The 25,536-nt window shown below is 41.8% G+C and overlaps 1 protein-coding gene across 2 annotated transcripts in view; it reads left to right on the top strand.

Moving 5' to 3' along the window:
* WRNIP1 (WRN helicase interacting protein 1) overlaps positions 1-25,333 on the top strand; it is a 99,613-nt gene extending 74,280 nt beyond the window's left edge. For both annotated transcript variants that reach the window (XM_088471727.1, XM_088471728.1), the window contains 3 exons: positions 9,910-10,065; positions 19,198-19,277; positions 23,583-25,333. In XM_088471727.1, the coding sequence (XP_088327853.1) occupies positions 9,910-10,065; positions 19,198-19,277; positions 23,583-23,843 (497 nt within the window). In that variant the 3' untranslated portion in view covers positions 23,844-25,333. The remainder of the gene's footprint in view (positions 1-9,909; positions 10,066-19,197; positions 19,278-23,582) is intronic.
* The last annotated feature ends 203 nt before the right edge of the window (positions 25,334-25,536 follow it).

The following is a 25,536-nucleotide window of genomic DNA, read 5'->3' on the forward strand; positions in this document are numbered from 1 at the left end:
TTTATTCAATGCCAAGATCCGTTATATCTGTATATCTATGTGACTCAGTGTCACTTAGATATACAAGTGTTGCATATCAAATTAATAAGCAAAGTCTTTTGGTGCATAAGTCTCTAAGTCGCATCACCTTGTGACTTAGATGCATTTTCAGCAAAAACAGATGTTCGACGCTAGCATAGTTGCTCGGGACCTAGCGGCTCACTCACACCAGGCATATTGTGCTGCATGTTGTTTTGAGGCTAGATGAGCACATCTGTAGGGGGCGATTCAATTCAGTGTTGAATAGTACCGGGAATGAGTTTCCAGAGCTATTCAACTGTCACAATCGCGACCCTGCACTTAAATCAGGAGATGCAGGTTACTGTGCCTAATGCCAGGTGTTTAATCGTGGTAACCTGCATTCTCCAACTTAAGTGCCGGCCCCGATGTTGTTAGGGCACGCCTGAAACCAGCTTCACAGCACTAGTTTAGTCAGATTTCTGTTTCGTCACAGGAGAGTGTGAGCAGAAATCCTCTAGTCGTGGTTAACAGCGCAGACAATTTAATAGCTCTGGGAACTCATTCCCGGCGCCATTCAACATTGCACTGAATTGAATCGCCCCCATAGATGATAAGCGCCACTGGGGGTAGGAACTGATGCGAATTTGTGAAATATTTTTTGTAAAGCGCTGAGTAATTTGTGTGCACTATATGAGTTATGTGATATAGTTGGGGTAGGGGGTCCCCCTCCTGGGGTAGATGGACACCTCCTTACACACAGCAGCCAGGAAACAGCACAGCAGTCCAGGGTTTTTGTGCTAGCTGGTCGGAACCAGTGTTATTGTGCAATATAAACAACAAAATAAACAAAACATGAAAATAAATCTATCCCGTCTGGGCACTAACTAGATTGGTTATTCCCTCTCTACAAGTGGCAGGGCCTACTGCCTTACCACAAACACAGCACTTCCAAATAACAGTGTCTCTGAACAAACCTCAGTGTCTGTTCTCCCCCAGGGTATGTGAGACACTGAACCAAAACCTAATACAACTTATCTGAGCCACTTCCAGGTGCAACTACTAATCAGCCTGCTCCCAGACTGAAAGGCCCAACACCTGGAATGGCCTGTGGATGGAGCCCTCCCTTCTCTTCTCACATCCACACCCCTAGGACCCATCATCCGGCTTTTACCAAAAGCCGACACTTCTGGTCTGTTTGGTATAACAGTATTTTCCTGGGGATTTTAAAACACATACTGTATGATAGGAATCTGGGACACATATATATGCCATCCCTGACTTCTCCAGAGCTTCTACCACAGTTAATAATTAAAGGTTTAAAGCATTTGTATAGCTAACACTTACAATTTTATAATGCAGCATTCCCTATTGAACAATTTGCTAACAAGACTGCTTAGCAATTTACAATGTTTCCTTTCTGCAGCCTTGAAAAGGTACAGTTATAAAACCAACAAGCTTCATTGTTTAGTCATGAACTTTGACTGATTTAGAATTGCACGCCAGTTGGTAGCAGATGCACATATAAATGTATCTCTTTGTCAGTATTATGCTGGGCATACATGGCCAGATAAAATGTCTGTCAGACCGACAGACATTTTATCTGGCCGGCTGCCAGCCGCAGATGTCGCCGGCTTACACTGTGAGATTTCTCTCACAGTGTATTCGGCAGACATCTGCACTCCGTCCCCGGGGGAGGAGACATTTCCCTGTTCCTTCCATAGGAAGGAACACAGGAAATGTCTGTCTGTCGGTCGCGGCTGGGCATACACTGCCCGATGCGGCCGACAGTTTACAGGGAAATATCGCATCGGACGGGCATGCTGGACAATCCAGTATGCCCGACCAAGCAATATTTAACCCTCGGTCGCCCCCCCACACACGCTACAATTATCGGGGGTGATCCGCCGATATCAGGCGGATCGCCCCGATAATTGTAGCGTGCATGGCCAGCATTAGGAGTTGGCTGCATCAATGAGGCTGCACCACCCATATCCATCCGCTTGTGAAAATAGTATCATCACTGAAATCAGATGATCTCTGCGTACACTTACCTTTGAATAGCCCACAATTGTACATGCTCACAGTATACCCTCAGAACGCTTGTACTATGTGTGAACTCTCGGTTACACCCACTCAGTTGCAAGTGGAGATGTGGCTGAAATGTGAATCTCCCTTAGTTGTCAAAGTTGCGTATTCTCAGTTACGGAGCATGTGCATTGTGCTGTGCTAAATATAGCAACATTGGTCCGGATTAAAGACTTTTCAGTCAGCCACTCTGTGTGTTTCTGTATCTTATAGAGCAGGTGTTCTCAGGTATCCTGCACAGAACAGAACAGTAAATAATCACTCCGAACTGGACAGAGTTTTTGTATATTCAAATCTGTATGTGTGTCTTCATTCAGAGTTCTCTCTTTAGATGCCGTGGAATGACTAATGTAAGCATGCCTACTAGCAAAAAGGCTTTTGTATATTGTACAAGAGATTCAACGGCATCTGTAAAGACATTTTTAATGGCTGTCTGGTCACACTTGAGGTGTCATGTGGCTTGGCCACCATAACAGATCGCACTTTCATCACTTAGAGCAGCCCGCTGCATTATGGAAGATTCTGTTCTTTGCCAAAACCTAAAAAACAGCACTTGCTGAGGTAGAATAAACAGTTATGTATTTTATATTTTTGATTATCTTAAATACCGTAGATTGCAATAAATTTATTTATTTTGGACCCCTTGATGAGTATCTGTGATGCTGCATTTCTTTTGTACTGTTTCAAGCTGGTGGTTTACTTTAAAAATGTTGTCTGGTGTAAGCTTGTGTGAAAAGCGAGAAGAGCCTGCGCTGTTTAGGAAGGTGTGACCACACTCATTAGGAGAGCTGGTTTAGTAATCGTATAGTTGAATGGTAGGGGAGCAGATCTTAATTTTTGGTATGAGTAAGGGGTAAACAACATTTCTCTAATGGTCTTATTCAAAAGCTTTGCGTGAACTCCTCAGAAATCAATATCTTTTATGTTGAAAATAATTTTGATTCACTATTGCTATTAATATTCACTTTTAAATATAATGAAAACATGCAATTATTGAGGCCAATCTACAAAAAAAAATGATAATAGGTCACCACTGAAAAATATACATAATAAAATAAGTTTTTCTTATCGTGGGGCTATTGGTGCTTGTGTGATTATATTTTATTGGCATGTCTGATTTGTACTGCACACAAATTGCATTTTGTGAATTTCATTTTGTATAATTGTTTGTCAGGAAATGGCCACAGAGCCAATGCAGGGGCAGAATGACGCCTGAAATACCAGCACAGCATGTCCAGCTGCCTGGGTGTATTGTTACAGCCCTAATCTGCAAGTTCAAGTCCACGGAACCAGTACATTGTTAGGCTTGGTCTGATAATAAGGGCATACCAGTGAGTTCTTTTGTGCAGCAGATCATTAAAATAGCTGTCATCAGGCATTTTCTTATCTGTACCATGTACATATATCAGAGACAGAGTAGCAGGCCTATCAGGGAACTTGTCTAAAATTAAGCTTTGCATTTTAACTATGTTTTTAGTAATCAATTAGAGATATAAAGCTTATGCACAAATATTAAAGTACAGTCAATCGAATGGAAATTCCTGTATGTACTTTTTATTTTATTATATAGTATATTACTATGTAGAAATATTATATAGCAAGATAGACTTGTATTTATTCTGCACCTATCTATATTCGCAGCTTTTGTTGTGATCAGTATTTGCAATCATTTATAGTAATTTAGCTGCAGCAGCAAAATTACTGTCTTAGATTCCACAGAAACTGTTTGGTACAGTGGTCAAGTAAGCGCTGTAATATCGCCACTCCATAACGTATGCTGCATGAATACTGACATCACAATACATACACTAGGCTCATCCTAGACTATAATATCAGGAAAGAATTCCAACTTATCTGTATGAAATACTGTACATCTATTTGCATTTAAACTAGGTCTCCCAAAGAAACTTCATTATAGTTTGTGTTTATTCTAGTACTCTGCACCTGTCACAACCTGTGCAGTACTTCTTTACTGCCTGTGTTGTTGTGTTGTCGCTCTCTTCTCTGGTGCTTCTAGCACACTCTGGTTTGTATCTCAACAGTTTGTTGCATCAGCTGAGTGTGCTAGAAGCACCAGAGCAGAGAGCGACACCCCAAGCAGGAAAGAGAAACTCCACGGGTTGTGACAGGTGCAGGGTGCTAGAATAAACACTAAGTTTATAAAACTTGCTCACAGTTAATAACTCTTATGATAATGATTCTGTGGACTTTTCATATCATACCGAACAGTAAGGCATCTATATTCGTAGGTGCCGGACTACAGTTCTTTTCTCGTTCTATTCTCTTATCAGATTTTTACAAATTAGGCAGGGACTGACAGCACAGTCTACAGAGATTATACTAATGCTCTCAGAATAGCTATTCATTTGAATACTCGGAGTGAGGGCCAGTGTCATAACTATACACTAGCTCACTTCATATGATACTGAGAGCCTGAAATGAAAATGTGAGTGTAGAAGTTTTGTTCTATGAAGTCTAAAGGGGCCTATCCATTAGGCGACCTGAAAAACTGAAAGGCTAGCATTCAGTCCTTCAGGACGCCGGGTGCGGTACCCGCAGTGAATGGCGTTCACTGAACGTCATTCAGTGCAGGAGCCCGACCTCTTATCTGTGAACATGTGGAACCTGACGATCGTTGTCAGGTTGACCAGCATGTTCCACATATAGTCGGGGTTGGCAAGGACCCAGCGTGTACGCGGATCGCTGGTCCTTGCCGGCTATCCATTAGACGACTTTCTGAACAATCCGACCAAAACCTCCTGGTTTTGGTCGGTTTGTTCAAAAAGTTGTCTAATGGATAGGCCCCTTTAGCAGAGATTGAGATGATTTGAGATTGTTGCAATATTATTATTATAATCCATTATTTATATGGAACCACAAGGGTTCTACAGCGTCTTACAAAGTACGTCAGCATAAACTGCAAACAAAACCAGAAAAAATAAAATGCAAAAGACTTAAGTACAAAACATTGAAGAATATGGGATACAAGCTATATAAACATGTTTCATATGCAGTCACAGTACCCAGAGATGGAATGTTACCTGGAGAGCCTAAAGGTTTGGTGCCCTGTTTGTGAGAGGTTGCAGTCTAGAGGGGAATGGCAGAAAGACAGAGGTGAGACAGTGAGGGAATGAGAGGATGAGAGCTCTTTTGAAGCTTTGGAGAGAAGTAGAGAGTCTAATTGGGGAAGGAGGGAGATCCAGTGGTGGGGAGCAGCACAGGGGAAATCTTGGAGGCAGGAGTGAGAGGAGGTAATCAGTTGGGAGGTGCTGGCCATTAGATGAGCGAAGTGAGCGGTCGGGAATGTGGAGGGAGATGTGGTGAGAAATGTAGGGGGGAGTGGAATGGAGTCGAATGGTTGAGCTCTTTATAGGTGAGTGCGAGGAATTTTAATTAGGTTCTGAAGGAAAAGGGGAGCCCGGTGGAGAGGGGAAGCAAAAGCAGTTTGTTTGGGGAGGTGGATGAGCAGAGCAAAAGATTTGGGGTGAAGGTAGGTTGGGAGCCAGGGAGGTCAAATAAAAGGAGGTTGCAGTAGTTCAGTCTAGAGATGCCTCTAGGTTGAGACAATGAGCCTGATTCAGAGATCAACGGTATTGCACAGCCGTAAGGAAGCTGCTCTGCAATACCGTCCAACTAAATGCAGATGCAGCAGGAGGTGCCTGTAGGAAATGGACATCTCCTGCATGCATCTGCGAACCGAGTGCAGCGTCCATAGACACTGTCTTGGATCACCATCGCGACCATCGGTTGCTGCTTTGGCAAGGCTTACTCAGCCTGGCCGATGGAACTGGACAGCCACGACCAGGAAATATGCGTCCAACATCCGGTTCTGGTCGACGCCCCCTGTCTGTCCCCCAAACGCTGCAGCATGTCAATCATGCTGCGGCGAAGGGTGGGGGTCTGTGAGCGAGCAGACCCCCTTAACATGTGCAGAGCGGGTCATGCATCTGTGCAGACCCAGAACCATCGGAGATGTACGCAAACCATCAGGTTTGTGTACATCTCTGAATCAGGCCCAATGTACAGAGTCTCTTAAAAGTAGAAGTGAAGTTGTGCATTTTGAATGTAAAAATATCCCAAAAAGTAACTCAAATTTGCAGACCTACAAATTTTTTGTTTTTGTTTTCTACAATATCAAGTAAATGCAGAGTTTTAGGCAACTGAAAAAAAACAAATAATTGAAATGACTAAAGGTGCGTACACACACAACGATTTTTAGAACGATTTAACTATAACAACGTCGTTATCGTTCAATCGTTCAAAAAATCGTTCATTGTAAAACGATAAACGAACGATTATTGTTCATGTGCGTTCACGTTTGTCGATTGTAGTTCAGTCAGACTGACCGACTGAACGATTTTCAATAGAAGGTGCAACGTTTTTCCTTCAAAACACAGAAAATCGTTTATTAAGTAAAGTAAAACCAACTACTTTGTAAAACGATTTTCGTTCGCTTTTTCAAGGGAAAAACTGAACGAAAATTGTTCATTACTTACATCGTTGTGTGTGTATGCACCTTAACAGAAAGGAAATGGCCTATTTAGGCATTTTTTTCCATTTGTGGATTGTGCTAATAAAGAATCTGCATTCATTCATTTATATAGTTAGTGCTGCATTTGTTTTCCATTATAATGTGAATGTTCTTAGTATTGAGACATTTGTGATTATTAGCCTCCCAAAAATTACTTGTAGTTCTCAAGCATGTAAACCTCTTATCAATGCCAACTAAGATGATAGGAAATGTCATTCAGTTTATCAGTAAAGAATGCAGTAGTAGAAGTGCGTAATGGGCATTTAATCCTTGTGTAAGTACGTATAGTTAAAAAAGAATGGATTTAGACTTAAGATGGCCATCCACTATACAATTATCTGTCAGATATCTGTCCCTTCTGGCTGGTTGGAATGAAAACCTGTAATGTATGGGAGTAAATGACAATCATCCATTTGCTCACAAACACTGGAAAATAGCCAAAAATGGTTGTTGAGACAAATTGGTTAAAACACACAAATGTAACCAATTTGAAAAATTTTTTGTCCTTTTTTCAGTGTTTAAAACCATATGATCGACTGTCATTTGTTCCCATACATTACCAGGTTTTCATTCCAACCAGCCAGAGTGGACAGATATCTGACAGAAAATTGTATAGTGGATGTCCAGCGTTACTCTTAACTATACATTGCAAGTACAGAGCTGGGGAAATGCATGGTCTTGAACTGCTGAGCATCTTCTATGTATGTCCAGGGCCACCTCGTACTATGGGGGCACGGCCAAGCATGTGGGAACCCATACAGGAGCCCTTGCACGCTGTTCTGCTGAAGGTTGCGTGGCCACACTAATCTTGGGGTATGGCTGCATTTCCCTGACAAGCCAGTATTCTTTGTACAGTACCTTATCCCCTTATGTATGTCTGTAAATTCTGTACAGCTAGACTAATAACTTAAAAGTATAAACAGTAAAAATGTATACAGTGCAAGAGCAATCTGAAATTGCATTTGTCACCTTGCAAGTGTCAATATATTGGAAAATCGCATAAAACGACTTAATTATAGACTGTTGGAGACTGGACACAAATGTTTTTTCCTGTGTAATTTTGTATAAGCCATTACAAAGTGCAATGTCATTGCCAGAATAGTGCATTAAACCTTGTGCATTATATATACAAAACAATTTGCCTTTTAGTATTTAGACCTAAAAATCATTTAAACACTATAATAGATCCTGTTCGTTTTCATCCAACCTTATTACTTCAATGAGAAATATAGTCAACATGTTCTGTAAGTTCTCTTTAAGCACATACTGTATGCATGATGCATGTAAAATTTGGGACATGTACTAAGAAAGCAGCATAACTTGTACCTGTTCCTCTCTGATTTTTCATTTTTTATGATTCCAGATGTTAAAATGTTTAAAATATTTTGAAAACTTGTGTATTGATTCCTGGGGAAAAAATAAAAAGCTCTAACATCCACAGCAATTAAGCCGATTCTGTTGATTTTGTACTTTAGAAATTGACTGCAAAGGGGTGGTTAACAGTGCCAGGGTTACATGTCTCTCAAATTGTTTCTAAACTGTACTCTAGTCTTTGACCTTATCTACTGCCTACTATTGGCCTGGTCTTCCTTACAAGTTTTAAGTTGTACCCTCTTGGGAAAAGTTGTAAATAGTTAATTCTCTAGCTTTAGTTTTCAGAGGTGCGTGGTTTTCCCTTAGGGCCTAAAGGCAGAATGGCTCAGTTTGCTCTATGTAAAAAGTACTCCTGCTGGTCAGTATACATATGACAGTAACCTAATAGTTGCTAGTCTTGAAAATGAATTCAGTTATCAGATTTAAAAAATTTTTATTAAGCGGTAGGTATTAAAGAGATTAAAAAATCATGTTGACTATCAAATCTAATTATATTAGAAAAAGGCCATTGTGAGGAAGGTCAGGATTAACACTATACAGTACATCATTGTGTCCAGCTCTGCATGTTGAATACTTCAGGTACTCTCAGAGGCAGGATCCTCACTAGTGTGGTGTAGGATAAAGTCTCTGACATATGTTACTATTAAGATTTATGAGATCATTACTGGACGTAAATGTGGTCAGAAGATGACATTTATTGGCCTGCGTGAGTAAAATTGATATCGCTAGAAAAAGGGCTGAATAACTCCAGTGGAAATGTTGTATTCTTTGGTGTGATCACACCCCAGGTTTCATGTGGGATTTACAAACTGTGCGATTTACTAAAGACCATGGGGTATATTTACTAAAAGTCAATTTTAAACGATTATGATCGATTTAAAATCGATCACCATCGATGTTGTGTTTCTGGGGCTAAATTGCATGTACAGATAGGTCCTTTCTTGTCTATATACTGTACTCCATGCGCTACTAGTTGCGTTACACATGGAGCATAAGAGAATACGATTCACAAGCAGACCACGCTGGTTACAATTATATGCGGCATGTGCATGTTCTGTGTGCAGCAGAGTCTGTAAAATCATCACAACAGAATGTGGTGTGGAAAACAGCCGCTGACACTGTAATGTAGCATTTTGTATACATATACAGCTGCAGTCGCACACAAAACATACACATGCCACATATATTAATCAGCAACATCTGCTTGTGTGTCTTATTCGTATTGCAAACAAGATGCACTTGCAGCGAAAAAGATGCACGTAAAGAAGCATTAGTAAGCTTGCACGGGACTAGGCGCCACTAGAAGGGCTGATTAGCGCGACTGCAGCGATGACGGAGGACACATCTACTGTATATACTAACAGACAATTTTTATGTGTTTTTTTTTTAAATCGTTTAAAATCGACCTTTGGTAAATATACCCCTAAATTTCAAATCGTAATAATCATTTTTAGATATGGAAAGTGTACAAACCCATTCTATTAAGCATCAATTTGCCAAAAATGTGGTTCTAGTTGGCAAGACAGCGCAAACCACATGCTCATTCAGCTGTCTTTGATGTCTACAGATTAAATAAATTGCTATATTGGATAACATGATTAATGTTTGTTAATTGGTTTCTGTTTGTCTGTCACCAATTACTTTGTCGACCATCATTGTATAGAAACTATAATGTCGACCAACAAAATGTTGACATGTTTTGAATGTCTACACCCAATTTTAAGCCTAAACCCTAACCCTAAAATGTATATTGTCGACATTTTACAGGTTTAAATATTATGGCTTTTGACATAATGGGGTCGATATTTTGATACCCATGCAGAATACTTGGTTAGATATATGGGTGACCGTATCTTCAATTGTTTTCCTTGTGGAATTTGTCACATTTTGTACATTTATTTCTACCATTTTGTTCACAGGAGAAGAACACTACAACTGTATATCCGCACTACACAAATCTATGCGTGGATCTGATCAGAATGCCTCTCTGTATTGGCTTGGTCGAATGCTTGAGGGTGGAGAGAACCCACTTTATGTGGCTAGGCGTCTGGTAAGATTTGCAAGTGAGGATATAGGTATGTATACTGTTATCAGCGCATCCACCAATCTGATATGTATATTTGGTCCATATTAACACTCTATTTACAGAGGAGTTGTAGAGTCACAGATACGGTATTTACATAAGGAGCTAAGTAAATGTGTTCTAATATGCTTTACCTTGGGCATGATTAATCAATGTTCCCTATAAAAATTAGCATTTTAAATTCTACTATATCCTTATATGTCTACTTGGGTGTGTTAAGGTGCCCATCCACTAGACGATTAAGTTGAGCAATTGAATGATAACAATCGTTCATAGATCGCTTGCAAATCGTTTCATATCGTATGCAAAAATGTCTAAAACGACCAGCAATGCGTGTGCCCGCTGTTCGTTTTGGCGTCTATCATCGTGCAAACATGCTGGTCAATCTGACTATAACGTCAGGTTGAGCATGTTTGCAGATGATTGGCGAGCCTGCACTGAACGACTGCTCGTTCCGTGCAGGCTCATCACAGATTGACAAATGACTGCACAATTACAATGCCGTAAGGTGCCCATCCACTAGGCGATTAAATTGAGCGACTGAACGATGATAACGTTATCGTTCATTAATCGTTTGAAGATCGTTCACTAAAATGTCTAAAACAACCAGCGATGCGCATGCCCGCTGGTCGTTTTAGACCATTTATCATTGTGCAAATAAACTGGTCAACCTGACGCCAGCATGTTAGCAGATGATTGATGTTCCTACACTGAACGACGGCTCGTTCAGTGTAGGCCCATCACATAATAAACAGACAGACAAACGACTGCACGATTACAATGTCTATAATCGTGCAGTCTTTTGCTTGTCTTCTAGTGGATGGGCAGCATTAGGTTGACATTTATCATGTGAATGTGTATCAGGATTACATGAGACTGTCAATATGGTTGATGTTTTGCATGTTGAAATTCATCATGTCTACATGGATGACATGTCAACATGTTAGAATGTCCACCTAACGTTCCTGGTGGCCCAACGGTCACTTCCCTGGTCCTGGCAGTTGCAACGGCTCCAGGATCATCTTTCTGGTCCCAGCAGACATGTGTACAGCAGTTCCAGCACAGACATCTGACCAGCAGCGACTCTGGTAAATATTATTCCCCTAACTCCCCCTCCCCTGCAGTCTAACCCTATGTCAACATTGTGAACATGTCGATATTCTGGGGGTGTGGACATGTTGAACCATGTTCACATTCGGGTGTTGACTTTATGAATATAAATATGGTCACTGTTGACTATGTGACCGGATCCCATGTCCTCAGAGACTACAACTAGTCATGCTTGTCTGTTTCAGGAGAAATGATAGATTACAATCTATATAAACCTGGAATAATCATTATAAATGTAACATTTAGTGTTTATGCTAGGTCTGGCAGCGGCCAGAGGCGTGGTCATGAGCAAAAGTGGCGTGTCTTTAAGATGCACCCCCTTTTCATCACTCTTGGGGGCATGCCTGGCACTTAGGGACATGCCGGGCAACCCCCAAGCTCTCCTGTCTCTGTGAATAATGTCGGGCGCATGGCATCTATTTACTGGCGGTAATCGCTGCACCACAATTCTTCCTACCGTCAGGACACTGCGGTCCGCGGGTGGGGATGGCACTTGCCATTTTGTTTTAGCAGCGCTCCGCCAAAAGGGCAAGGCGCATTCTGCCCTTTTGAAATTGCGCAGGGCGCTAAAACAGAAAAAAACTATTTGCAATCTCAATTGCAAATTCCCGGCGCTCAATATCAAAAAGAGTAATATAATACGTGCCAGCTGCAAGTAATGAGGGTTTGGTCAAAAACCCAGAGACAGGAGTCTCCACAGCAATAACAAATAAAGAACAAAAATCTTTACTGCGCTAGGCACTATATGTATTTTGGGATTTATAGATCTATATCAGGTTTGCTGTCTGTTTAATAAACAGGAGGCATGTAATAAAAATAACTAATATTTAATATATGCAAATGAATCCACATAGACATCAAAAATTGCAATCATAAATACATGAATAAAAATCAAACATTTATAAAACTGCAGAGATCAAATAACTCTCTTACTATGGTATATTAATGTGAGAGTATAACTTGGTACCATATCACTGAGGTTCCACAGCACAACGTTCTATTGCTGCCAATGCTTTGCAACAGTGTGGCTTAAAAGTATCAATTAGTTTCCAATACAAAACGGCTGAATTCCGCTAATTGATGAAAAATTCACTACTGGCGTCCCAGTGTGAAGTAAAGTCACGCTGAGATATAGAAGGTGGGAAAGGGGAAAGATTGAATAGTACCTCGACCCCTGGATGGTTGTGTCCACCCCAATGTCCGTCCTTGGTGTAACTTGTCCGCTATCTATAGAACTGCGGCTGGATGGAGCCGATTGCCGTGCAGCGGGAATCCAAAGCTGCTCACAGAGCGGTGAATATAGTAGCGGCTGGCGGTGTACTCCGGGGATGCAGTAGATGAACAGAGCTGCCCACGGAGTGGTGGCTGTATTTCAGCTGGCGGTGGACTCCGGGGATACGGCAGAAGACCAGAGCAGCCTGTAAAGCAGTTGCTGTATATTGGCTAGCAATGAGCTCTGGGAATGGATCGTCACCTTCTAAAGGTCCTCAAAAGTGCAAATGCAGCAAGTGGTATGGTGCTTGGAAACCTCAGGTGCCTGGGTGATGACGTCAACACGTTTCGTCCCGTGAAAACCAGGACTTTCTCAAGACTCTTGACTTTCTCAAGAGTCTTGAGAAAGTCCTGGTTTTCACGGGACGAAGGGCGCTAAAACAGCCTAGCAGGAACGCTTTAACATGTACAAATATAATATGTCTTGTGTAGTATGTATCCTAGAACTATATATCAAAATGGAATGTTAAACTTTTACTTCAGAACAGCGTTTGAAGGCTTATTTATAAATGGGTAGAAAATATAAGTTTGCTTTATATTAATTTCACCACATTTTGCTATTCATAAAAGCTCAAAAGCAAAAAGTAATAGATTGAAAAACATGCTGTAAGATATTTAGCAAACAGTGGGGAAAAGAATTGAAAAGCTAAAAGTAGGAACCAGCAGTCATTGGGGGCGATCCAATTCAGCACGATTTTGAATATCCCCGGGAAGGAGTTCTCTGAGCTATTCAGTTGACAGTGCTATTAAGTCTGACTAGAGAATTGCTGCTCGCACCCTCCTGAGATGCGATCAGAAATCCGACTTAAGTGCCGGCCGCAGTGCTGTTTTCCGGCTTAGCACGGCGCTAAAAGCCTAGTGGCGGGCACTTAAGTTGGACAATGCCGGTTACTGCAACTAAACGCTCAGCGCGTGGTTACCGGCATACACAGACTTAAGTGGTTCTAGTCTGACTTAACAGCGCAGTCAATTAAATAGCTTCGGGAACTCCATCCCGTTGCTATTCAACATTGCACTAAATTGAATCGCCCCCATTGTCTATAAAGATTAAAGATATTTGATACAACTTATTAAATTACCATTTAAAATTACACTGACAAAAAAATAAATAAAATCATATATACAAGCCCTATCAATAGAAATATTTTTTTCTTGCTTTTTGACTTTAATATATTGTCCATTTCTTTTGCCTTCTATGATTGTACTCATCATAGAAAGTAGTAGTATGTGGTTTAAGCATGTTCACTTTCTGTATTATATTCTGCCATTTATGCATTATTTTTATGTTTCAATGGTATTTATGGACTTTAGATGTTCTTGTAAGTTGTGAACATAAGATAAATAAGCAGTGGAGGGAGAGGCATGGTAAATAAGAACAATGATTTGACAAGTATAATGTTCTGGTAAGAAAAAGCATGCAGATAATGTGTGTACAGAAAGTCTACACAAGTTAAATAAAGTTTAGTGATAATCTTCTTTGCTAGGATACCCAGGTATCCCAACGCAAAACCCTAGCGCAGACTTGTAGAGAGCAAAATTGGACTTTAGAAATAAAAAAATTTTCCCATTAGATAAGTAGAGTCCATGATTGAACAAAGACCACCTTAGTAATGAGGCAAATATGTATTTATGACTTCTACTTCACTCCAAGTGGAATCTGTGGCATAAAGCTGCAGAGGGGTATCTGTGGCAAGGTGGAAGCCAATTAAGTTCAATATCAGACGAAAAGTTTTCTTCCAAAGTGAGGTACCAAGCTATGGGCCGTATTCAATTAGTTTCGCACCCGCGATACTTTTTCGCATGCCACACTTTTCACCGACTTCGCGTGTTTTAGTCGTGGAAAACTTATAGGACATGCCCCTGCTATTCGCCGAATTCAATTCCAAAAGACGCGAAAACGCGTCCCGGCGAAACTCAAACAAGCGAAAAGTGCTGTCAAATATGGGGAAATCAGCCTGAGACCCCCCAAAAGATGCACTAACATTGGGGATCAATATTAATGTCCTTTATTAGACCTAAGAAAGCTATTTGGGGTACTTAAGTGCTGTCAATTGCTTCTACATAGCGTCTTCGCACAAGTGGTGAAGAATAGCATTAAGCTGTTTTTTTGGTGTAAATAAGTAGTCCTGTCAAATTTGGGGTACTTGAAAATGGTTGCAAGTATAGTTACAAATCACTAAAGTGATGTTTTAATAAATGTAAGAAATGCACCTTCAGCAATCAACTGCAATCAAAAAACACCACACCCATACTTAAAGACTTCCCAAAAACCTATTTTGCTACTTTTTAAGTTTGTACCCCCACTTTGTACTTTATTGTCCCAATTTTCAAAGTGCTTTTTTGGGGTGTTTCTCACTTTTTTATAGGGATTTTGTGACGCAGTTATCCTTTGGGGGGCTGTCCCAAGGGTGCTGGGTGGTTTCCGCATTCTGACTTTTCGCCGCTAATTGAATACGGGCCTATATGGGCTAACTGAGCTTTATTTCTGTGGTCTCTCTAACGGGGGAGGGAACTGGAAATACAGGGTGGCTCAAAAGTATTGTTTATATGATAACTTGTCAGACGAGTTGGTGGAACAGTGTAAAATGCCTTTTTCTCTGCATTTTCAGTCTTCCAATACTGCATTAGAATCCACACTCTTTGTTCTTCCCTCAGATTCCCTGCCATCATTTCAATTCTGCTACAAAAAAAATAAAGAATAAAGAAAGAATATCTGTATACCTACTTTTGGGTCACTCTGTATTATGCACATTTTTAGTATGTCAAGTACCATTAGAAAGTAATTTATATTTGACCTTAATATGTTTAGAACAAACACAGATAGTCCAACTACTATTGAAGAGTGGCAATAATTTCCCTGTCTCTAAACTGCTCAACATTTGCACAGGAACTGTTCATCAGGAGCTCTGTGGATTCCGTTGCTGAGTAGACGCACAAAAGCCTCAGATCACCATGCACAATGTCAAAATGTCAGCTGGAGTGGTATAAAGCACAACAGTTTGGGGAAGGCCCTTTCCTGTTGCAACATGATAATTACCCCATGCATAGAGTGAAATCTGTCAAAATTGGTTTTCAGAGCTTAGAGTGAAAGTGTTGGCCTACAAACTGTCCTGACCTGAACCTCACCGAACACCTGTAGGATAAATCGAAATGCTGATTGCGAGCTAGGCCTTATCACCCAACCTCACTAATGGTCATGTGACTGAACGGTCATGTATCCCTCCAGCCAGTTTCCGAAATTCTAGTAGAAAAGCCTTCCTCAAGAATGAAGGCTATTATAGCAGTAAAATTAGACCAACTACATATTAATGCTCACGGTTTTAACAAGTATGTACCGAATATACTCGAGTATAAGCCGAGTTTTTCAGCACAAAAAATGTGCTGAAAAAGTACTCCCTCGGCTTATACTCGAGTCAAGTGTAGCGCTGACCGGACGGAGTTCGGTCAGCGCTACACACTGCCAAACACACAGCCGCCGGAGCCGGCAGCTGCGTGTTTGGTGTAATCAGCAGCCGCTGAGAGTCTGTCAGACTCTCAGCGGCTGCTGCTGCTCCCACTGCAGGAGCCATCTTCCGGATCCCGCAGTGGGTGATGGGAGACACGTCGTCATGACGACGTCTCTCCCATGCAAAGCGGGCGGAGGAGCGGACAGCGGCGGGACCAGGAGCGGGAGTTCAGGTAAGTGATTTTTTTTTTTTATATTTTCACGTCTCTACTAGGGAAGGGGGGGGACTACAGGGGGCACTACCAGGGGGCGATGACTACAGGGGGCATTATCAGGGGGCACTATCAGGGGGCGATTACAGGGGGCACTACCAAGGGGCATTATCAGGGGGCACTGAAAGGGGGGATTACCACTGGGGGAACTACAAGGGGGGGATTACTACAGGGGGCACTACCAGGGGGGGATTACTACAGGGGGCACTAAAAGGGGGGATTACTACAGGGGGCACTAAAAGGGGGGATTACCACTGGGGGAACTACCAGGGGAGGATTACTACAGGGGGCACTACCAGTGGGGGATTACTACAGGGGGCACTAAAAGGGGGGATTACTACTGGGGGTACTACCAGGGGGGGATTACTACTGGAGGCACTGAAAGGGGGGATTACCACTGGGGGCACTACCAGGAGGGATTACTACTGGGGGCACAACCAGGGGGAATTACTACTGGGGGCACTACCAGCTGCTGCCATTTCCCACACTAGGCTTATACTCGAGTCAGTAAGTTTTCCCAGTTTTTTGGGTAAAAGTAGGTACCTCGGCTTATATTCGGGTCGACTTATACTCGAGTATATACGGTATATGAATATGGTGTAGTGCTTAATTATGGCAAAATGCAAACATTTAAAATAAAAAAAAAGGTATTAATCTGACTGTTATCAGTATAATCTGTACTCTATGGTGAATTCAGCTATTTGCATATATTCATCCACTTAATACATACATATACTTAGCGCACACATTATTTTGCATGTAGCCCACAGATGCTAGACAGCTTTGTTTTTACTTCAATTTAAATTTTGAGCTAGGACAACTTCTTCCCAAATGTACATCTCTCTGCACATATTAAATCTACGCCACTTGCAGTGCAGCATGGTATTGCCAAGGTATAAAGCTACTCCTTTTTGGCTTTGCTCCCAATTCTGAATCCGCCCCATTGTGTGAATCCCTGCAGCCACATTCCCACTCCTTATGTACAGGTACATATAGGTGTGGTTTTCGGGTGCCCACATATTTTTGGCCATGTACTGTAGTTTGTTTATAATCTGTATATAGCACTTTGGCACAGCATGTTGTACAGTAGAACGTCAGTGAGTGGAGGACTGTGGGAATTGTTTTTAAGAAAGGGCATAATATGGGGGAATTTATTTAAACTTTCTGATGGAGCTGTAAAAATGGAATTCTATTTACGGATGCAGCTGTAGACGTAAAGTTTTGGCTTTGTGTAAAGAAGAACTCCAGTTAAGGCAAAGGTTTATAAATGGGCAAAAAAATGTGGTACTTATCTAATTGACTTAGTGGTCAATTTACTAAGAAGTGTTAGGAGACAGAGTGAAAAGTGATAAGTCTGTGATAAGGTGCCAGCCAATCAGCTCCCAACTGCCCTCTCACAGGCTGTGTTGAAAAATGACAGTTGGGAGCTGATTGGCTGGTACCTTATCACAGACTTATCACTTTTCACTCTGTCTCCTAACACTGCTTAGTAAATCGACCCCTTAATATATAATTTTCTTTAGCCAGTTTTCAAATATTTTTTTTTTGTATCAGCCTTCACCTCATGCACATCCTTGTGTTGTCCATTTTTAAATTGGTTACTGAAAGTTACCTGTAGCTAGTCAGTACAGTGTCTCAGAAGGCTCACAGTGCCACATATGCTTTTCTGGAGAGGAGGGTGCTCATTTGGAGTAGACTGTGATCTGTCATCTTGTTTACCAGGGACAATGATGATGAGGAGTTTAATGAATGTAAGACAGAAAGTACAGACACGTGTTTGATTTAACCAACTTGTCTGAATGACCATTTTGCAATATTTACGAACAAACGGACCATAGCTGGATAGCAAAATGTGTGCCCATCATTAGGCAGGGCCGCAACTAGGGGGGGCTGGAGGTGCACGTGCACCGGGTGCGCCACTGAACCCGGTGCCAGTGACCTCCAGCCCGGCGCTGCAGAGAGGCTCCAAGCCGGGCGCCCGCTGGTAATATTTATTACCACCGGGCGCCTGGCTCCTCTGCAGCGACACGGTGTAGCCGGCGCCGGAGGCTGGAGTTCTCTCCCGAACTCCAGCTTCCGGCTCTCCCCACGGGCACTATGGGAGAGACGTCATGACAAGGCAAGGGTATTACTATGGGGGCAGGGGCATTACTATGGGGGCATGGGCAATAATGGGCATTACTAATGGGGCATGAGCACTACAGGGGCATTACTATTGGGGCATGGGCACTACAGAGGCATCACCACAGGGGCATTACTGTGCGGGCATGAGCACTACAGGGGCATTACTGTAAGGGCACTACAGGGATATTACTATGGGAGCATGGGCACTACAGGGGCATTACTATGAGAGCATGGACACTAGAGGGGCATTACTATGAAAGCATGGGCACTACAGGGGCATTACCACAAAGGCATTAACATGGGAGCATGGGCACTACAGGGGCATTACTATGGGGGTATTAACATATGGGCATTACAATATGGGCACTGCTACAGGGGCATTATATGGGCACTACTACAGGGGCATTACTATATGGGCACTACTACAGGGGCATTAACTCAGGGGGCATTACTATAGGGGCACTGCTGCAGAGAGAATTACCAGGGGGGGCGCCAAATTACTGTCTTGCGTCTGGTGACAAAAATCCTAGTTTCGGCCCTGTGTTAGGGGTCTTCGGGGACCCCTAACAGTGCATGCTTTACAGGTCTACTAGTTTTGGCAAAGCAGTATTCATTATTGACTGACACTTTTTGATCCACAGGTGGAGCTTTTCAATTGTGCTACTGAGGACATCTGTAAAACATGCAGTGTTAGTTGTCTCTGAGGACCGGATTTGGGAAACACTGGACTAAAGTTTAGAACTTTAGATGCTTGTGATGTGAGGCTCTTGTTAAACTGCTGAAAAGATTATGGTGTCAAAAACTCCATGTGAAATATAGTTCATACATACACCATGCTTTTGTGTTTGCACTTTATGGTCTTTCTTTTTTAACTTTTGGTTTGTACATTCTTTTTACCCAGGACTGGCTGATCCACTGGCTTTACCTCAAGCAGTATCAGCTTACCAAGCCTGCCATTTTATTGGAATGCCAGAATGTGATGTAAGTCATTTTCTATGCTTATCAAGCGTTGTAGCTATCTATTGCCATAGGATTCTATCCTAATTCTGTATGTGACATTTTGCTGTCTCAGCCGACTGCTAGCTTAATTCTGTCTCCTGTGCTTGTAACTGCTGCTGTTTTAGGAGCTTAGTAAAAAAAAGTGTTTGTTGATCTTTAAATCTATTATAATACAAAAGGAATAAATGAATGCAACCTTAATGTAACCTCACAAAGAAATGCAAGTCTTGTATTGGACAGCATTTTGTTTTTCGTTTGACAAGTGTTGAGAATTAAAGACAAGGAATGTCTTGGGAGATCCAGACACAAGTTGCATATACTTGAATTGAATAATCTTAAACATCAAAAGTATGTACCGAAGTCTACAATCTATCATTAACTTTATGTGGATTATACGCTACTGCAACGCTCCAAAAACATTTCCCAGCATCTACAACCTTTTATACTACCTTAGTATGTATAAATAACTGTCTGTGCAGCTGTGAATAATAGGATACCAAGTCCCCAAAGTCACACATGCTGCATGGCATATAGAAGAATCCCAGGCCTACTTACTATAATGTATGCAAGGCATTCAGTTATAGAGGGTCATCAGTCTGCCGTATTAAGCAAACCAAATGTATATCAAATGACTAATTTAACACTCACTCATTTCTGTTGACTGTTTAAGATATTCTTTTTACATAAATTACGTATTTTTGTAATAGAGATTTTAGACACAGACCATACTCATAGAGAACACACCCACTTCTCTACTGAAGCGCTTGTTCATCCCACTGACCACATTCCAACACCATTATCAGTAATTTTTCTGTGCAGGACCAGCAGCATTTGTTATAACACAAGACTGGAATAAACCATTGTTTCCAGAAGTCCTATAGCGGAAAAACAATCCTGATTTTCAACGTGTGCCAAATGATGGCAAATGCTTACATACCATACTTCATGAATAGCTGAAGGTCTTCTGAAAAGAAAGATGGAAACACATTTTTTTATTTTTTTATATTTACATTTGTATGCTTTGTCTTTTTTTCTTATTTTATATAGTGCATTGGTTATATACATACAATATTAGCTAGGGGCGCCACTGTTTAAGAGAGGGTCTTAGCTATTTGAAATGAGTACCATCATGCCAGTGAGAGTCAAGAAGAGGTGGATCAAAACTCTTTTTGAGTCTCAGCCATCCCATCATGGGATGTGCAGGCAAGAATCATGGGCGCTAGTCACAAAATGTAACCCAATCAGTGAGTAATGCATCACAAGTCTCGGCACCGCCCCTTTACCATGGGAACAAGCCACATTCAGCCAATAGACTCTACTGATTAAAAAGTGTACAAACTCCAACATGTCTTAATCTTTCTGATTCAATCTAAGAGCCGTATTCAATTAGATTCGCCCGGTGATACTTTTTCGCCTCCCGGACTGTCCGCCTACTTCGCCTGTTTTGTAGGTGGAAAAGTATTGCGCGCGTCCCCGTGTATCCCCGTATTCAATTTGAAAGTAGGCGAAAATGGCACCCAGCGAAACTGAAACAGGCGGAAAGTGCTGTCTGATTTGGGGAAATCAGCCTGCCACCCCCCAAAAGATGCCCAGTCATGGAGGTATTTGGGCTTTTTAAACTGGCTCAATAGGTGCCGTTTTGCGTTTTTGGTTAAGTGGTGAAGAATAGTATTTAGCAATTTTTTTTGGACAAAATAAGTATTCCCATCAAATTTGGGGTACCTGAAAGTGGGGGTCAGCATATTTAAAAGTTGCTAATTTGAAGTAAAAAATATTGTGAAAAATCCACCTGCCGCATGCACCTGTAATCTTAAAAACACCTGGGGCATACTTGGGGGACCCTCTGGAGTCTATTTTGCTAGTTTTTAACTTTGTCCTCCAAATTTATTTTTTTTTGCCCCCTTTTTCAAAGTAATTACTTGGGGTGTCCTTAAGTGTTTTTTTATTTTTTTTGACACAGTTTACCTTTGGGGGACTGTCTGAAGGCTGCAGGGGGGGTTCCCGCAGCTTTGCACCCCAAAACCCCAATTCTGCACTTTTTTCCGCCTGCTATTCATAGGCAAAACTTTTTCGCCTATTACATTGCATTGACTTTCCGCCTATTACATTGCATTGACTTTCCACCTATTTCAAATTGAATACGGAGTCAAAACAGGTGAAAAAGTATCACAGATACAGACTTTTCGCCTCAAATTGAATACGGGCCTATTTGTAAACTTCACACCCAGTAGGTCAGATATACTAAGCTCTGGAAAGTGATAAGTTAGAGAGTGATAAAGTACTAAAGTACCAACCAATCAGCTCGTAACTGTCATTTTTCAAACACAGCTTGTAACCAACTCTCCCTATCAGTGCTAAGTATATCCTGCAAGCTTAGTCCCCTCCTGTATGCAATGAGTTTCTTTGGAAGGGATTGTTTTTAGTGCTGGATCTGTGGCTACAATATCCCACATTTTCTTAATTTTATTGCACATAGCTGCCATTATCAAAGTTGTCCTTATCTTTTTGTTTATAACGATGAAATGCAAAAACATTTCATTACATTCAATGGTCTTTGGGTCTTTTCCAGGAATCTCTGTTGTTTATCAAGATTGTCAATATGTCTGAATTTTTCCTCATAACTGATAAACTTCTAAATTGTGAACAGGAAGGCTCTCCTTGACCGGTCTTGGAGACAACTATTGTAATCTAATAGTGTATTGCAATCTGTAGTCTTTCTGTACGACAGGTACCCATACCCCAAATCTCAGGCAGACGTGGTCACATCAAGCAAAATTATTTAGATATGTAAACATTTCCAATAAGTATTCATCATCTTCCCTTGACCAGAGGAGAAACATGTAATCTATAAATCATTTGTAGTAAGCAATGCTATCTCCAAACCTCGGGAAGACATATTCCTGTTCGTATTTGCCCATATATAAATTTGCATACATGGGGGCGATGTTACTCCCTATCATTATCCCTGTGGTCCGGAGATGGCTCTGATCATCAAACTTGAAATAGTTGCATGTGAGTTGGGAAGCCAATCCCGTCTCGTTTTTCCAATCCCGGGATTCGGGATTGAAACAAAATCACAGTTGATCAATGAAAATATTATTATTATTCTTTACTCTGCAAGAAAAAAAAAACATTTAATTGACTCACCCAGAGTCCACTCCACTCCAGTCCAGTTATAGGCAGTGCAGCACACACACAGCCTCCTCAGCTTCAGCAATCAGTCCACTTGCAGTGCCCGTGCAGCACAATTTGGCAGAGCTGAGAGAGTGCAGACAGGCCAGCCCAGGCACTCCAGTGTCACAGCAGGTAGCAGGTACCCGGTGGCGACTAACAGTCTGTAACAGTTCACCCAGTCCTCCTCACTCCAAGCCTCCAACAAGTCACTCTGAGCAGTGACAGTCATGCTGCAGGCGCCACTCAGTCGCCCTCAGACACAGTGTGACACAATGACAGTGTCACTCACCAGTCACCACATGCGGCCGCTGCACTTTTCACTTCACAGGCTCACCTGCACTTAAGCGGGCAGGTGCGGCTGTTGAAGGGGCTTGTGCCATGGCTGGAGGCTGTGCTACCTGACCTCTGACGTCACGCGCATCATTAAAAGATCCACTTTATGCTGTGTTAAATGCACTTCACCTACTGTAATTTCACTATGTTATACTGGGCCACTCAAAGCAAAATGCTGATAAATTCTGTGTATCCTGCACAATTATGGTATTTCCTTTAGCCAATACCCCTTTTATACCAAAGTCAGACCCCTTTTACACCACGGCACCGTGCTCTTCTGGCGCAGGTGAGCAGTGCTGCTTACCCTCCCTCCCGGACCCTCTTACCTCACTCCGCAGCGGTCCAGAGACAGGGAGTGGGTGTGGGGTATGCTGCTCCGTGCTGGTTGGCTCGGCCCTTGTAGTAGTGGACGCTTGGAGATGTCATCTCTAAGAGCCACTGTAGCCGGCCAATCAGGCCGCATGCAGCATGATCCGGGTCATCGTGACCCGGATCGCGACATTTACACTGCAGGGTGACTTGGGAACAACCCGTGGTCAACTCTGCAAACTACCCGAGTTGGATCCCCGGGTTCCTGGATCCAGGCGGATCCATTTACACTGACAGAAATCCCGGGTTGATGCATGTTCACGTGCATCAACTCGGGATTTTCAGGTCGGTGTAACAGGGGTATAAGGGTATCCATGGCGAAGACACCAGATTTCCTTTCTGTAGAAGTGCATGAAGAGCTATTCAGAGCTTAATGATGTTTTGTAAATAACTGTATGGTTTTTTTTACAGGTAATACTGGCTCAGTGTGTCATGTACTTGGCCCGTGCACCAAAATCAATAGCAGCATATAGTGCATACAATAAGGTAAAGGAATGCCTGAAGAACCATAAGGGCCCACTTCCACCTGTTCCCCTCCACCTGAGGAATGCTCCAACAAAGCTTATGAAGGGTTTGGGCTATGGAAAAGATTATAAATATAATCCTATGTTCAGTCATCCAGTGGAACAAGATTATCTGCCTCCAGAAATTAAAGGAATCAAATTTGTTTGATTTAGATGGGCTTGTCCTATATTTGTTCTGTGAACAGGTCTTATTGTGCTATGAATGTTGCCATTATTCTTTTCTAAGCTTTAATGTGGCCACCAATATTATATTTGCAAACTAATCACAAAGATTATGCTGAGAGCATTTAATTTTAAATTCAGACCAGACCAATTCTTCACAAAATGTCATGGTACAGCAGTGCAAACTGGAAATCACACTCCTCTGTTTTCTTCATACGGTTAGTGATTTTTAGTTTGTGAATATGACATTTTACAGTACATGCAAATTTATTTTACGGCCGGTAGAACACAGTGTAAAAAATTGCATACACAGAAGTATAAAAGATGTAAATTGTAATGTCCTATTAGAATTTCAGTTACTGCCATCAAAAACGCCTTACATTGGCGTTTTAACATTGTATTGGTCACTAGATGTGTTTGCCTGTGCTAGTTTTTTTACTGACTAAATAAAAGGAATGTCTCTCGGTGACCGATCATTATGGTTCTATTCAGTCTTCTAATGTGTTCTGGAATATATGTATATCATTTGTTAATATTCATTGGACATCACTCATAATTCATTGGATCACTGCACATTTCCATATTTGTCTGTGTCTGTCCTTAAATCTACAGCTTTAATGGCCTGTTTCTTGCTCACATCCCTGTCTTGCGAATGATTTGTAGTTACGGATTGATTTTGTTCACTAATATAAAGTAGACTGACAAATATATACAAAACAGTACTTCATACCGTGTTTCCCTGATAATAAGACACTGTCTTATTTTTTTTTTTTTTTTACAAAAAACCCCATAGGGCTTATTTTCGGGGTAGGGCTTATTTTCGGGGTAGGGCTTATTTTAATTAACATTTTTTTTTAAATCTCTCCCTCCCTGTTGAATGCAGTCTGAATGCGGGCCATTTCCCTACTTACCTTTACCTTCCTCCACGGTCCACAGCTCTTGATCCGCGGCTCATCCGACCTCGACCTTCAGAGTCGCGCCGTGATGTCATGACGTCATGCGAGCTGACTCTAAAACAAGCTTTATTGAAAGCTTGTTTTGGAGTCTGACTACCGGATCTCACTGTAAGCTGGTGGAGGAGCGGCCCGAGCGTGCCGGGCAGCCTCCTCCAGCTCTATCATTTAGTAAGGGACCGGGTCAGCGGGTGGTAGCAGCGGCGGCCGGGCCTCCTTTCCCCCCTGGCGGCATCCATTTCATACGGGGGGGTGGAGCTGAGGCCATGTTAGTGTAGGACCGGACAAAATGAGGATTTAGGTAGGTCTTATTTTCGGGGTAGGGCTTATTTTGGACCAGGTTTCAAAAGTAGGGGTAGGGCTTATTTTCGGGGTCGTTCTTATTATCGGGGAAACACTGTATTCATTAGAGGCAAATATATGTATGTTGGTTAATCTTAAAGTGCACTTTTTCTTTGAATGGACTGCAGTGTTTTGCCTATTATGCTAGATTATTCTACCCACAATTAAATGTTTATTTTTATTATTATTGTCAGTTTTATTATAGGTTCAGTCACTTCTGACGAGTCATACGTTATTAATAGACTACTTTTATCAGCGAACAACATGTACAACACATAATGCAGATAAATATTCAGTCTCTTGTTTTCACTCTGCAGACACCTAGAAGGGTTACAACTGAATTAGAATTAGGGTGATCTTGGGCATTCAGTATTACACTAAAGG

This window comes from Taudactylus pleione, unplaced genomic scaffold (assembly GCF_031769625.1).
Source record: "Taudactylus pleione unplaced genomic scaffold, aTauple2 ptg000116l, whole genome shotgun sequence".
Classification (NCBI taxonomy): domain Eukaryota; kingdom Metazoa; phylum Chordata; class Amphibia; order Anura; family Myobatrachidae; genus Taudactylus; species Taudactylus pleione.